This window comes from Cryptomeria japonica, chromosome 9 (assembly GCF_030272615.1).
Source record: "Cryptomeria japonica chromosome 9, Sugi_1.0, whole genome shotgun sequence".
In the NCBI taxonomy this organism is placed as follows: domain Eukaryota; kingdom Viridiplantae; phylum Streptophyta; class Pinopsida; order Cupressales; family Cupressaceae; genus Cryptomeria; species Cryptomeria japonica.
Window position 1 is genome coordinate 15,915,406 of NC_081413.1, and position 12,450 is coordinate 15,927,855.

The window sequence follows — 12,450 nt, forward strand, 5'->3', positions numbered from 1 at the left end:
CGTATTTTCTCCCTCCTGGCTCATTAATCCGTATATAAGGTAGTGGCTTATCTCCCTCCTAATAGTAGTGTAGCGAAGCCCCTTCCCTTCCTTGCTTTCTTGCTTTCCATCCATCCTGAAGATAGACGAATCCATCTATTCAAATTGCCCCCATCTTATCTCCCACCACTCCCTTACACCCGATTTGATCGCATCCTTCCACCAATATGCTAATTGTAGGCATACACAATCAGGGGGTACCCTAAGTCGATATTATATGTGCACCTTAGAATAGGCACGATAAGAGGCTTGGAAATTGATGTTGATCCAATGATAATTGATCTAGCTTGCTAAATGGATTTAGTTTTGGTTGTGTTCCAGAATAGAGCCACCTTCTATGTGTGTATAACTTCAGTAGTGACTTTGTCCTCTTGTAATTTGGAAGCTCCAACAATTTCTAAACAAATGATAGCTTGAATATCTCAATAAAATAAATTGACGTTGATTACCAAAGGCTGATTAGGTAGAGGTTTCATTCTACTTGTAAAGACTAGTGTTGAGGTTTCCATCTCAAACTAGGCACACCCTAAGCAAGGAATCAAAAGGCTTAATTTGTGATGATGAATGAAGAACAACCTTGCCCTTACATGGTGTTGATGTGTCTTTTGTACACGACCAAACAAAGAATAAAATACCTAAAGGGTACCTTATCCTCTCTTGAACAAAGTTTCCCGACTGCTGAAGATCTCGCCGAAGGATCAGTCGGATTAACTCCAAGGTTCTGATATGTAGGCTCTCTACGTGTGGATAAGCTCTTTGCGGTACGATGTGATTTTGCTGGAATCACAAGGGGACTTACATTCGATGACATGAACGTCTGATTTGCTGGAATCACAAGTCCTATTTACTATCTGGAAGATAAAGAAATGACAAAAGATACAGGGTTTAGGAAGTCTACTCTAAGACCTAGAATGCGAGAAGATGGATGGATGACTAAGTGGAGTCCTACTAGGCTGGGTCTCACCATCAGGTTGAACAATTCAACACCAACTCAGTGCGATCTTCTAAGGGATGTTTCAAATATGTTCAAATCGTACACCATCAAATACTGATCACCATTCAAGATAATGTATGAACAACAAAGGTGTTACAACTCCGGATTAAGCTCGTTCTATGCTAGTTGACCACGCAAGGTGCACTTACAGTCAGCAAAAGGCTAGTGGTTTGGACCAGGTGGATTCCACGCGAGTGCATTCAATAACTTCTTTCATTCAATTTAATTATCTATCATCTAAAATGAAGATTCAACAAGAGACCATGCATATTGCAAAGAAACAACACACTTCGCCATAACTTCAATGAAAATGGAGTTTATTTACAATCAATGGCAACAATTTCTTGCCTTGTCCTCCAAATCTGCTCTAATTGCTATTCTATAAGCTGACTATTCACTATTTCTAACTATTCTCTATTAATCAATCTCTGACTATTATCTATTAACCAACTATTAACCCTTTACAAATGAGGACCTAGGGCTTTATATAGAGAACCCTTTACAAACAGACGGCTCTGATTGACTTAGAATCAATGGCTAGGATTACAAGATAGAAACCCTAATTAGGGTTTGTTACAACAAACTTCCTTAGCCAATTAGAAAATTACATTCCAAGGGTAAGGACCAATAGGAAGCAGGGGTAGGTACATCAAAGTTTGTGCCACCTCCAGTAAATTAGGTACATTGAATCTGGTCATGCTGAGGTGGACCAATCCGACTGGAGGAATGAGGATTGAGATGCCACCTTGTCTAGTACTTGCTCGTTCCTCTTTTAATATTCAATTTGATGATGCTGAAAAGTTAACTTTGATAACTCTTCTAAAACTATCTGCTTCTTCAATGTACCCTTGCATTGACCTTGGTTGATCCTCCTTTGTCTTTAATGTGCTTGATGAACGGTGTGCCTTTCTTTGACTCCCATATGTCTGATGAGGTTTCCTAACTGTCAAGTTGTCCTTCTCTAGAAATACACCTCGCCTTGAAGTGCTGGCAAAGCCTTTCTTTGTTATCTTGTGGTAGAATGAGGTCTTGAGGCTAACTTGAACTCCTTGAACACTCCTAGTCATCCAATGCCTCAAAGCATCTTGAGTCTTCCCCTTTTGCCTGTGGAACGTCCTTGATGATGATGGACTGGAAGTGGTCGTCCATGCCCTGGCCTGGTCTTCTTCCATCTGCAAAATAAACCAAAAGATGATTAAGGATACATAATAAATTTATTTAACATAGCATTTTCTACCTTAAATCATCAATAAGAGTTATCAAAATGAAGTTTGCTTGAAATCCTTCCCAGGGACAGGCCCCATAAAATTTCGCCCTAGACCCTGGCCAAGGACAGGACCTATTTGGGATTTTCGCCCTAGACCCTTTGGAAGGGTCAAGAGTGAAATTTGCATTCCAGGACAATTCTATCACTCCTTTACGCCAAAATTCCTCCCAAGGCAAGCATATGCTTAGTTTTCTCTTCTCCAAAGCCTAGGGATCCATGTCCTGACCTTGGTTATGGGCAAGTTAGGTGAAATTGAGAATTTCGCTCTGGACCCTTTGGAAGGGTCAGGAGCAAAATTCAAGCTTTAGACTTATTTCTTGACTTCCTTCGCTTCAATTCACCTAACAAGGCAAGAATACCTCACTCCACCTTCAACCATGCCACAAGAATCAATGTTTTATCTTCACCCAAGGAGAAAATGGTGGATTTGAAGAATTTCGCTTTGGACCCTTTGGAAGGGTCAGGAGCGAAATTCATGTTTTGCTTGTTTTCCCTCACTCAACTCCATTCCTCTCACTTTGCCTCTCACCTCTGGATCTATCTCTCAACTTGCTTGACAACATTTACTTGGCCTCAAAATGGCTAAAAGGAGAATTTCGTTAAAAAACATGGCCAGGGACAGGACCTATAAGGGATTTCGCCCTGGACCCTCTGGAAGGGTCAGGAGCGAAATCCTTATCCAAGCTTAGAATCTTCATTTTTGGAGGCAACAATCCATTCAAGGGCAATCCTAGGGGCATCCCCCAACTTCTCCCACCTCAGGTCTAGGATTAGCTTGGCATAAAAATGAAAGGAAAAGGTAGTTTTAAGGAATTTCGCTCTAGACCCTTTGGAAGGGTCAGGAGCGAAATTCATATTTTGAGCTTATTCTTTCATTCCTCTCACTTCCATCCACCTTCAAAGGCAAGGTCACGCCACTTCACACCCATCCAAGCAATTAAAACCAAGGATTCGACTTGCTTTGAAGGGAAAATAAGTGATTTTAGGAATTTTGCTCTGGACCCTTTGGAAGGGTCAGGAGCGAATTTCATGATTTGGCTCAATTCCTTCCAATTTGATAATCACTAGCAAGTCAAAGTCACACCTAAGCACACTTCCAATCCTAATTCACCTTGAACCACCCTAGACTTGCAATAAAATTGAGGGAAAAGAGTGGTTTTGTGAAATTTCACTCTAGACCCTTTGGAAGGGTCAGGAGCGAATTTCTCATTCGAGACTTGACTCTTCATCTTTTCAATCCCAATCTTATTTGCAAGGTAAAATTCCATCACTCTTCACCCAAGGAACAAGGTTTGAAGCCCAAGCATGGAAGCAAATGAGGTTAATAAAGAATTTCGCTCTGGACCCTTTGGAAGGGTCAGGAGCAAAATTCATGTTTTAGGCAAAACCTTCATCTTTCAAAGCGTCCAACTACCTCTCAAGGCAAAAACATACTAATCCGCCCTCCAACATGCCAACGCCTAGCCAAAACAAGGAAGAAAATAAGAGCTATAAGGATTTTCGCTCTGGACCCTTTGGAAGGGTCAGGAGCGAAATCCTCTTTCCAGATTGATTTTGCACTTCATTCATCCAATTCTTCTTCAAACGCAATCAATTCAACTTCCTTTCATCCTAGTCAAGGCAATTCGCTATCAAACTAGCTCCAAACAAGGTCACTCTAGGGCCTAAGGCAAAAAAGCAAGTCAAATGGAGGATTTCGCTCTGGACCCTTTAGAAGGGTCAGGAGCAAAATTCTCCTTCCAGGTTGATTTCCACACTTTCAAAGCCTTAAACCTCCTCTCCAAGGCAAACATGCATCAAAGCCTTCTCAACTATGCCCCAAAAATCCAAAACTTGGCCATATCAAAGAGTAAAATAGAGGGAAGGGTGAATTTCGCTCTTGAATTTCGCTCTGGACCCTTTGGAAGGGTCAGGAGCGAAATTCTCCTTCTAGGCTCATTTTCACTTGTTTCCTCCCTTCTTTGGCTTGGATATAACTCATTAGGCTTCTCCTGATCATCCTCCAGTCCAAGTTAGCATTCACTTCAAGGCTTTGTGAAGAAAAAAGGGGCTCATATGAATTTCGCTCTGGACCCTTTGGAAGGGTCGGGAGCAAAATTCTTGTCTTGGTCAAAAATCCTTCACTCCTTCACATTCTATCACTTGGAAAGGCAAAGACACATCATTTCCCTTCCAAATACGCCCAAGGAACAAGGTTGGTAGTCTAAGCAAGGAAACAAATAAGGCTTATGAAGAATTTCGCTCTGGACCCTTTGGAAGGGTCAAGAACAAAATTTCTATTTTAGGCTAAAATCCTTCACTCCTTCACTTTTAGTCACTCCCTAAGGCAAGAACATATCCATCTACCCCCACCAAGGAACAAGGCTTTCAGTGCAAACAAGGATGAAAAAAGATGTCTTCTAAGAATTTCGCTCTGGACCCTTTGGAAGGGTCAAGAGCGAAATTTCTTTTAGGCTCAAATCTTGACTTCATCTCTCACATTTCTTCACTCCAAATAAGTGTTTTGCCCTCAATAATGCTTGGGAATGAGTTAGTTCTAAGTTTGGATCAAAGTAGAATGTCCTATAGAGGAATTCGCTCTGGACCCTCTGGAAGGGTCAGGAGCGAAATTGAAATTCGCTTTGGACCCTTTGGAAGGGTCAAGAGCGAAATTTGACATTTTGGTCTCTCCATCAGGATTCATATATGGAATATAACATTATACTTTAAGTTATATTCCATATTACTGTTAGGATGTTTGAGAGTGGTTTTGGACCACCAGGAGTTATAATGCAAAATCTAGTTTTTGGAGGATTCTTCAATTTTCCAGACTTAGTCAAATTTCAGGATCAAGATGACATTCCAGACTTAGCCAAATTTCAGGACATTTGAAGATCAAGATGACATTCCAAACTTCATCACTCACCAACTTGACCTAACTCAGACCTTCAAAGAGGATATTCACTCACCAAGCTTCATTGACCTCCTCAAACTCAAACAAGACACAATTAGCAACAAGAGCAAAACTAGGCCTAAGGGAGACTTTCAAAGAAACCCTAACTTGGAGCATCCACTGACTCGCCTTTAGCTAAAACAGAGCCTGCCATCTTAGTGATCCCTTTGGCAACACTCAGAATGCAAAGGCTAACAGACAAAACCCTAAAAGACCTAGAAAGCAAACCCCAGAAAGCAAAAGGAGTAGGGGTCCCCATTTGCAATGGGGCGATGTGTGAATACATCACAACACATGGGCATCACATTTTCAAAACAAACAAGTCGGCCCAAGGTAAAAAAACATTATTTATTTTAAACTTCCCCGGTCAACCTAAAACAATATTATTTATTATGAATACGTGCAGGTCAGCCCGAAACAAAATATTTATTATTAATTATAGAATAATTATTATCAATAATAAATTATTTAATTATTACTAATATTAATAAATAGTGTTAAAAACACTTTATTCCTTGCTTCGAACAGATTTCAACTGAGATTTATTTGGGAATATGACATCATCTTCTTTATATATTCTCCTTACGCCTCTTCATGAAGAGGAGCGATCTATCCAAGAGGGGCAAGTTCTCCAAGAGGGGCGACTTCTCAAGAAGGGTCAGCCTCACTTAAAGATCACAATAAATATTCCAACGGGACGACTTGTCCCAAGACATAGGCACCAACAATTTTGGGTGCCAAACACGTGGGTCAGCCAGCATAAATTAAATAATAATAATTACATTAAATCAAAATATTATTCCATGGGACAGCCATCCATTTAACTATCTTTCGACTTCAATAAAGTATTGTGCATTAGTTCTCCTTTGACATCAATGACAATTGACAATATTTCCAACAAGTACATGCTTTAGCTGATTTAGTATGAATAACTGAATTAATTTGTATTTACAGGTTTGAAATTCTTCAAGAAATCCCCCATAAACCTATGTTCCACGGCATTTCAGGGACAGGGACAGAAGGGGATAGTTGGACATGTTTCAGGGACAGCAGTCCAAGGGGGGGCATTTTGGGGGGGTGGCAGTATATAAATATATATTACACACTTATTTTAAAATATATATAGGGAAACTCATTTTTACAAGTTTAACTATACATGACATCAAAATTTAAATTTAGATATTCATATAATGTATCAAATTCAACATTAAAATTAAGTCAAAGTACCCGTAAACCATTCAGCTGCTTTAACCTGCGAGTACCTACAAACCCAGGACATGCAACTGAGTGGAATATACCTGCATTCCAACCAGGGCCAAAGCCTGATGCTGCTACAACCAGTATTTCCAAGAAAAAATGCCAACTGGAGCTCATGCAGCCCCAACCAGTTGGATCAGCAAAAAGATGAACCAAACTAAGTATCCTATGAAAGGCCTCTGTTCCTAAAGCTGATTCAGACGGGTTTCTTTTAGTTTTCTGGTCTTATCAAATCCATGTGATCTGCTTCTGATTCAACCAGAGTGTCTAAATACATTTTTCTTTTTACTATGATTGGTATTAATAATATTATATCAATATGTATAGACCACATGGATGTTAAGCTGGTCTTTAGCATCTATAAAGGATTATTTGCTGTTGTACATAGTAACTTTTCTTAGATGCTGGTAATCTCTGGATGCTCTGCTCTACAATGTCAAATTTCACACATTGAGTTCTGTTAGTCAACTGATTTTGTTCTCCGGGGGTTGCTGTGATTTCAATACTTCTTTTTATACTTGATTCAATTTAACCTTTTTATCAAAAACTCCTATAACTACAAACCAACCCTGAAATTTGATTTTAGTTTTTTTCAGACAGTGGTTTGATTTTAGTTTTTTTCAGACAGTGGGAATTGTTTTGTCAAAGGGTACCTAGACATCCCCGAGACAGTCAAGAGGCATCTCAGACGTCTCCAGATGTCCCAGGAATGACCAAACATCTTAGTGGCACTCCAAGTTTTAGAATGGCATCTTAGTATGTTCCCATATATTCTTGCAGACCGGGGACAGCCAGGGGATGTTTAATGACATCCCAAAGTCCTAGAAACCACTATGGGTACAGGGACAGGAGTTTCGGAGGAGGGGGGCCATGTCCCACTGTAACATAGCATCAAACCAATCCAGATCAATGTGAAGCATTGTATTCCCTGTCTCCACCAACAGTACCAACATGATGCATCCCCGTCTAATCATAAACCCATCATGGTGATTGTGTCTTCTTCCAAAATAATTGGATTTAAGAACAATGACCTTTTATTTTACTGAGCCATTCTATTGCCTGGTATGGATACTGCCTGCCATAAGTTGGTAAATCTATTTTCACCAATGGTTTATCAATGTAATTATTACCACTCTGGTTTGCCTTGTTCCCTGAATTTATTTAATCTATGTTTACATTGACATTGGAGTTATCTGCTGAATGCTACTTTATCTTACAGTGGCAGATCAACGCAGGATTTCATGAAATTTAGCATCAAATTGCAGTTATCTGCTGAATGCTACTTTATTTTACAGTGGAAAATCAACACAGGATTTCATGAAATTTAGCATCAAAATGCAATTTGATCATTAGGTCATGCTACTCTGGTTTGCCTTGTTCCCTGAATTTATTTACTCTATGTTTACATTGACATTGGAGTTATCTGCTGAATGCTACTTTATCTTACAGTGGCAAATGAACGCAGGATTTCATGAAATTTAGCATCAAATGCAATTTGATGCTTAGATGATGCCAATTTAGCGTGTTACAATTATATTGTTTAAAACCTCCTCCAATTATTAAATCTTGACATCATTACTGTCCTTGTGTGTGGAACTCAGTGTAGATACTTGACATGGTCTGCTAGAGTTCTCTGACTGACATTTTCTTTACCCCTTGATTACCTTGTTCCATTTGGTTTCTGCTTTAGTTCATTGTCTCTGGAATTTGCTTCTGGGATCTCATGCAGCTATTGCTCCCCCATTCAAAATGATTTATTTTTAAAGAGTAATATATATATATATATTTTAAGTTATGATAAAATATTATTATTTTTGTAAATATTAGATTTTGTTTTCCTTTTCCTTAAATTTCCCTTCTGCCAAAGGAGCATGATCCCCGTGCCCTTAACATCTCTTACCAGCAGTCTACACATTTAAACATAATAACAGAATCTTATGTACCATATAGGCTGTACTAAAGTTCCAATTCCATTTTTTGTGTTGGTTTCCTTTCCTGCCTATGAACTGCAGATGCCTTTGCATTTCATTCTTAAATATTTGAGAAAAGAAACAAAAAATCTGGAGAGCTAATTCAGATTACAGTCTAGTCAATGGGTGGACAACAGAAGTATTAGCTAGTTATTTCAGCAAAGACAGACAGCATCTCAACGATTTCAGATTTTTCCAAATTTACCAAGAAATTCTCTGTATTAAAACAAATTTCCATGTCAATGAAAACATCACTGCTGTCACTTGTAAAAAGAGAAAACTAATTACATCTATATTCCTTTTCTGTCACGTAATGTATACTTGCTGCCTAAATTTTGGGATCTTCACTTAAAGAAATCATTCCTTAATCACAAAAAATTTTGCACAAGAACCCTCGCCATAATGGGCAACAATGACCCAGACCCAGAACATACTTATCAGTTGCATTTCAACTCTAACAGTCATTGGCTACTTCGCCTTCCCCTTGCACTTAAATGACAATTGCCACCTGCATAAACGTTGGATAACCAAAAGCGGGTGCTTAACTACAACCCCAACCCCAGTCTATATTGATCACTACCCTCATAATATTATATAGTTATATTTGGAAAATCAATTCTCCTTTCTCAAACTTTATGTGTATGATATGATCATTTAGTTTTCCTGATTCGAACATTCATCAATGGGTCAAATTGCATTAAGTTTTTGATATGGATGTTAGGATGTTTTAGCGTTACAATAATCAGATTAATAAGCTGTTTACTGAATGTCAAATGCAATGAGCTCAAGAAATAAAGGTGGATGGATTTTGAAAGTGAAGCCACTTTTTTCTTCTCTCGCCATATGCTATATGCCCTGATGATGGATCATAGAGTTTGATCTGAAATGTTGGCAACAAAAATATACACAGTCTAATCCAAAAGTTAGTATATTGATCATTATAAATTGTGGAAATTTCATGAATTTGAGTGAAGCCACAGGTTCAAACCCCAGGAGAGATGATTGAATATTGAAATTCTGCAAAACTCAACATCAAAAATGGAGGTGTGGCATATCCAACAGATAAAACTAGGTATAAGCCTTGCAATGAATGAGGCAAGATGCTAATCCTAATTAAATTGGACAGTAGATACACTCCTTTTTGTCAACTTAGCCGAAAGTTGTCCAAAAACTAGTTTACGGAAGGGGAGCATTTACCAATAAAAAATGAACAGCATATTGAGTATCCCAACCTCATTCCTCTTGTAAAAACATGCTTAGTTCATGCTAAGAAAAAAATTGACATGAATATGCCCTTTTTATTGAATGGACAAGGGATGTCTGTGATGAAGTCTGTGATGAAGAGTATATAAAAAATAATTGAAAAACCAAAATATAAGAGAGATTATTAAGATTTTGGGGCATACTTACAAAATTGAGCACCTTGCAGCAGCTGACGAGAAGAGGAAGCTAAAGAAACCCCAGGCCTAGCCCTCATCAACGAGGCTACTGAGCGGCAATACTTGATTTCACCATTAAAACCAGCTGAGAATATATGCAAAATAATTATAATTATAACCTTTTTAGTATATACACAAAAAAACTAGAACATGCTACCTAATAACTAAAACCTACTAGTTATAAATACAAAATAATTAAAATCTACAGGGTAAATACAAAAAATAACTAAAACTTGTTGGGTATATATACAAGATAACTAAAGCATGCTCAGTATATATCACAGAATAATTAAAAGCATGCTAGGCACATAACAAAATATAAAATCATGCTGACCATATACACATAATATTTAAAACCTGCAGCGTATATACAGAAAACGGTTGAAACCTATTAAATAAATACACAATAAATAATGCATGTTAAAAATAGTCAAATTGTATTAAATGCATACAAAACTATTCCAACCTGCTTGTTATTGCTTGTTAGTTTTATACACAAAATAGTCAGATCCTACTGGGTATATAAAAATAATAATAAATACTTACTGGATATTTTAAAAACAACAATTCAAATGCTTTTTTGTTTTTTTTCAATCAGAATAGAACACGGTGAATTGAAATTACAACTGTGAAACAATAAATACCTCGGCATAGAGGAGGGCTTAACCCTCTGAGGGTTTGAGCCATTTGTGTCACCATTACTGTTCCTAATTTGAATGGAAAGTGGCAGAAGCGTCGTTTTTTATATGTTGAAGGTTGAAATGCTTGTGCAGCCTTTCAAATGTTATCGTTATCATCCCAATCTCATCCTAAAAAATTATCATCCTGATTTAAACAGATTAATTGGGATTTCGCTTAAATTGCCTCCTTAATTCGCCAGACGAGGAATTTAATAAAATTGTTTTTGAGAAATGGATTCGCTTTACAGAATAGAAACAGGCCATGGAAAGCACGTTGTAATTGTCAAACGACAAGTCACTCTTCTTAAATTTAATGTGAATAGTAGATCAGTATTTCAAAATCTTAAAATTGTAAGAGCTGTTCTTTTATAGATTTTTTTTTCATCTGCTGAACGTTAAAAAAATTGGTTTTTTTCAATTCCTCCCAACATATTATTCATGCATGGTTGGATGTCGTATGTCTTCTTTTTTTTATCAATAGAATTTTTAGTATTTTTGTCATCTATTATTTTTAATTATATTTTTTATTAGTTAATAAATTATTTTTCTTATTATTATTATTAGCATATATATCTTAAAATTAGTTAATATAACATATATAAAAAAAATATTTGAGCGTCTATTTTTTAATTTAAATTATGTTATTTAACTCATAAAATATATTATATTCTTGCAAGCAAGATTGTTTCTTTATATTCAAACTCAACATTTTTACAATGTCTTCAACTTGCAAAAAGCTACAGACAAGCTCAGCTCTAAACTAGCCTCAACAAAATGAAAATTTAACTATGAAACTATCAAACTACACGAGACTAGCGGAAAAAAAAAACCTACAACAACACATCCCAAACAAGCTCCTCACACTTGGTCATAGACACTTCTTCCTCAGGGTTCTTCCTTTCAGCACCATTAACTTCTTCTCTTCAATCTTGATTATGCAAAGTAGAATGTTCCTCTCAAAATCACTATGTCATTTTTTTATCTGAGCATTGAATCTTTGTTTTCCCTCCTCAACCTAGGTGTTAAAAACCTATAGACCACACCTCTTGTAAGTAGTAGGCAGGCATTCGTAGCTCCTCCCAAAAATTGCAAATCTAAACACCACTCCACTCCTACAACTTCTAGGTGTGTAGGACTCAATATCACCCAAAATATAGGGAATTTAAGTAATTCAAAATCAAGCACAGGGCTCTACTATGGTTTTTGTCCTTTGTCTACATAACTTGCCTTTGCACTATGATTTTTTATCATGTCATACCATATTTATTATGGAATTATTAAGCCTCTCTTTAAATGACCTTGTAATAGTTTATGCTAGTGTTGATAGTTTGGCGACAATGAAAAATGGCTCCTCTGAGCAAGCTTCCCCAAAGAAAAAAAATCAAAGGTTTTTCACAAGGTATGCATTCTAAAACTCTCATGAATGTGATTTTACCCACCCCGAATTTTGATTATGCATATCAATGGCTAGAACAGCATGCTCTTATTGGTTAATTTGCTAGGAAGTTATGGAATTGGGTTGCCAAAACCAAGCCCCCTCATGGGGTTCTCCTTGATGGTGTTCAAAATCTCACCAAGGGGTTTTTAATTTTTCTTTTTGTTGAAGTTAGTCATGTCCAAACAAATTTTCAAAGTATTCCTTGGTATGTTTGATTATCTCTTTTAGTTTTTCAACCTTGGACTCAAGTCTTTTTTGTCTCAAATGATAAGAAATAGGGACTATGTATCCCTATTTCTTAAGATTGATCTCTATTTGTTCTTTTTACAGCCATAATAATTATATGGAGTGAGTGGAGTTATGATGGTTAGATCAAGGATTTTTATTTTAAAAATATAGAAATTTGAAAGAGAAACAACAATAGAACCCTTACA

The 12,450-nt window shown here is 37.1% G+C and overlaps 1 protein-coding gene across 2 annotated transcripts in view; it reads right to left on the reverse strand.

The window, feature by feature from the left end:
- The window catches only part of LOC131051152 (stress enhanced protein 1, chloroplastic), a 93,374-nt gene extending 82,588 nt beyond the window's left edge, over positions 1–10,786 (reverse strand). The window contains exons 1-2 of one of the 2 annotated variants that reach the window (XM_057985535.2): positions 10,543–10,767; positions 9,870–9,983 (exon numbers count right to left, since the gene is read on the reverse strand). In XM_057985535.2, coding sequence (XP_057841518.2) covers positions 9,870–9,983; positions 10,543–10,597 — 169 coding nt within the window. In that variant the 5' untranslated portion in view covers positions 10,598–10,767. Of the gene's footprint in view, positions 1–9,869; positions 9,984–10,542 lie in introns of both variants that reach the window. The other variant, XM_057985536.2, reaches the window with a different exon arrangement.
- Positions 10,787–12,450: the final 1,664 nt, after the last annotated feature.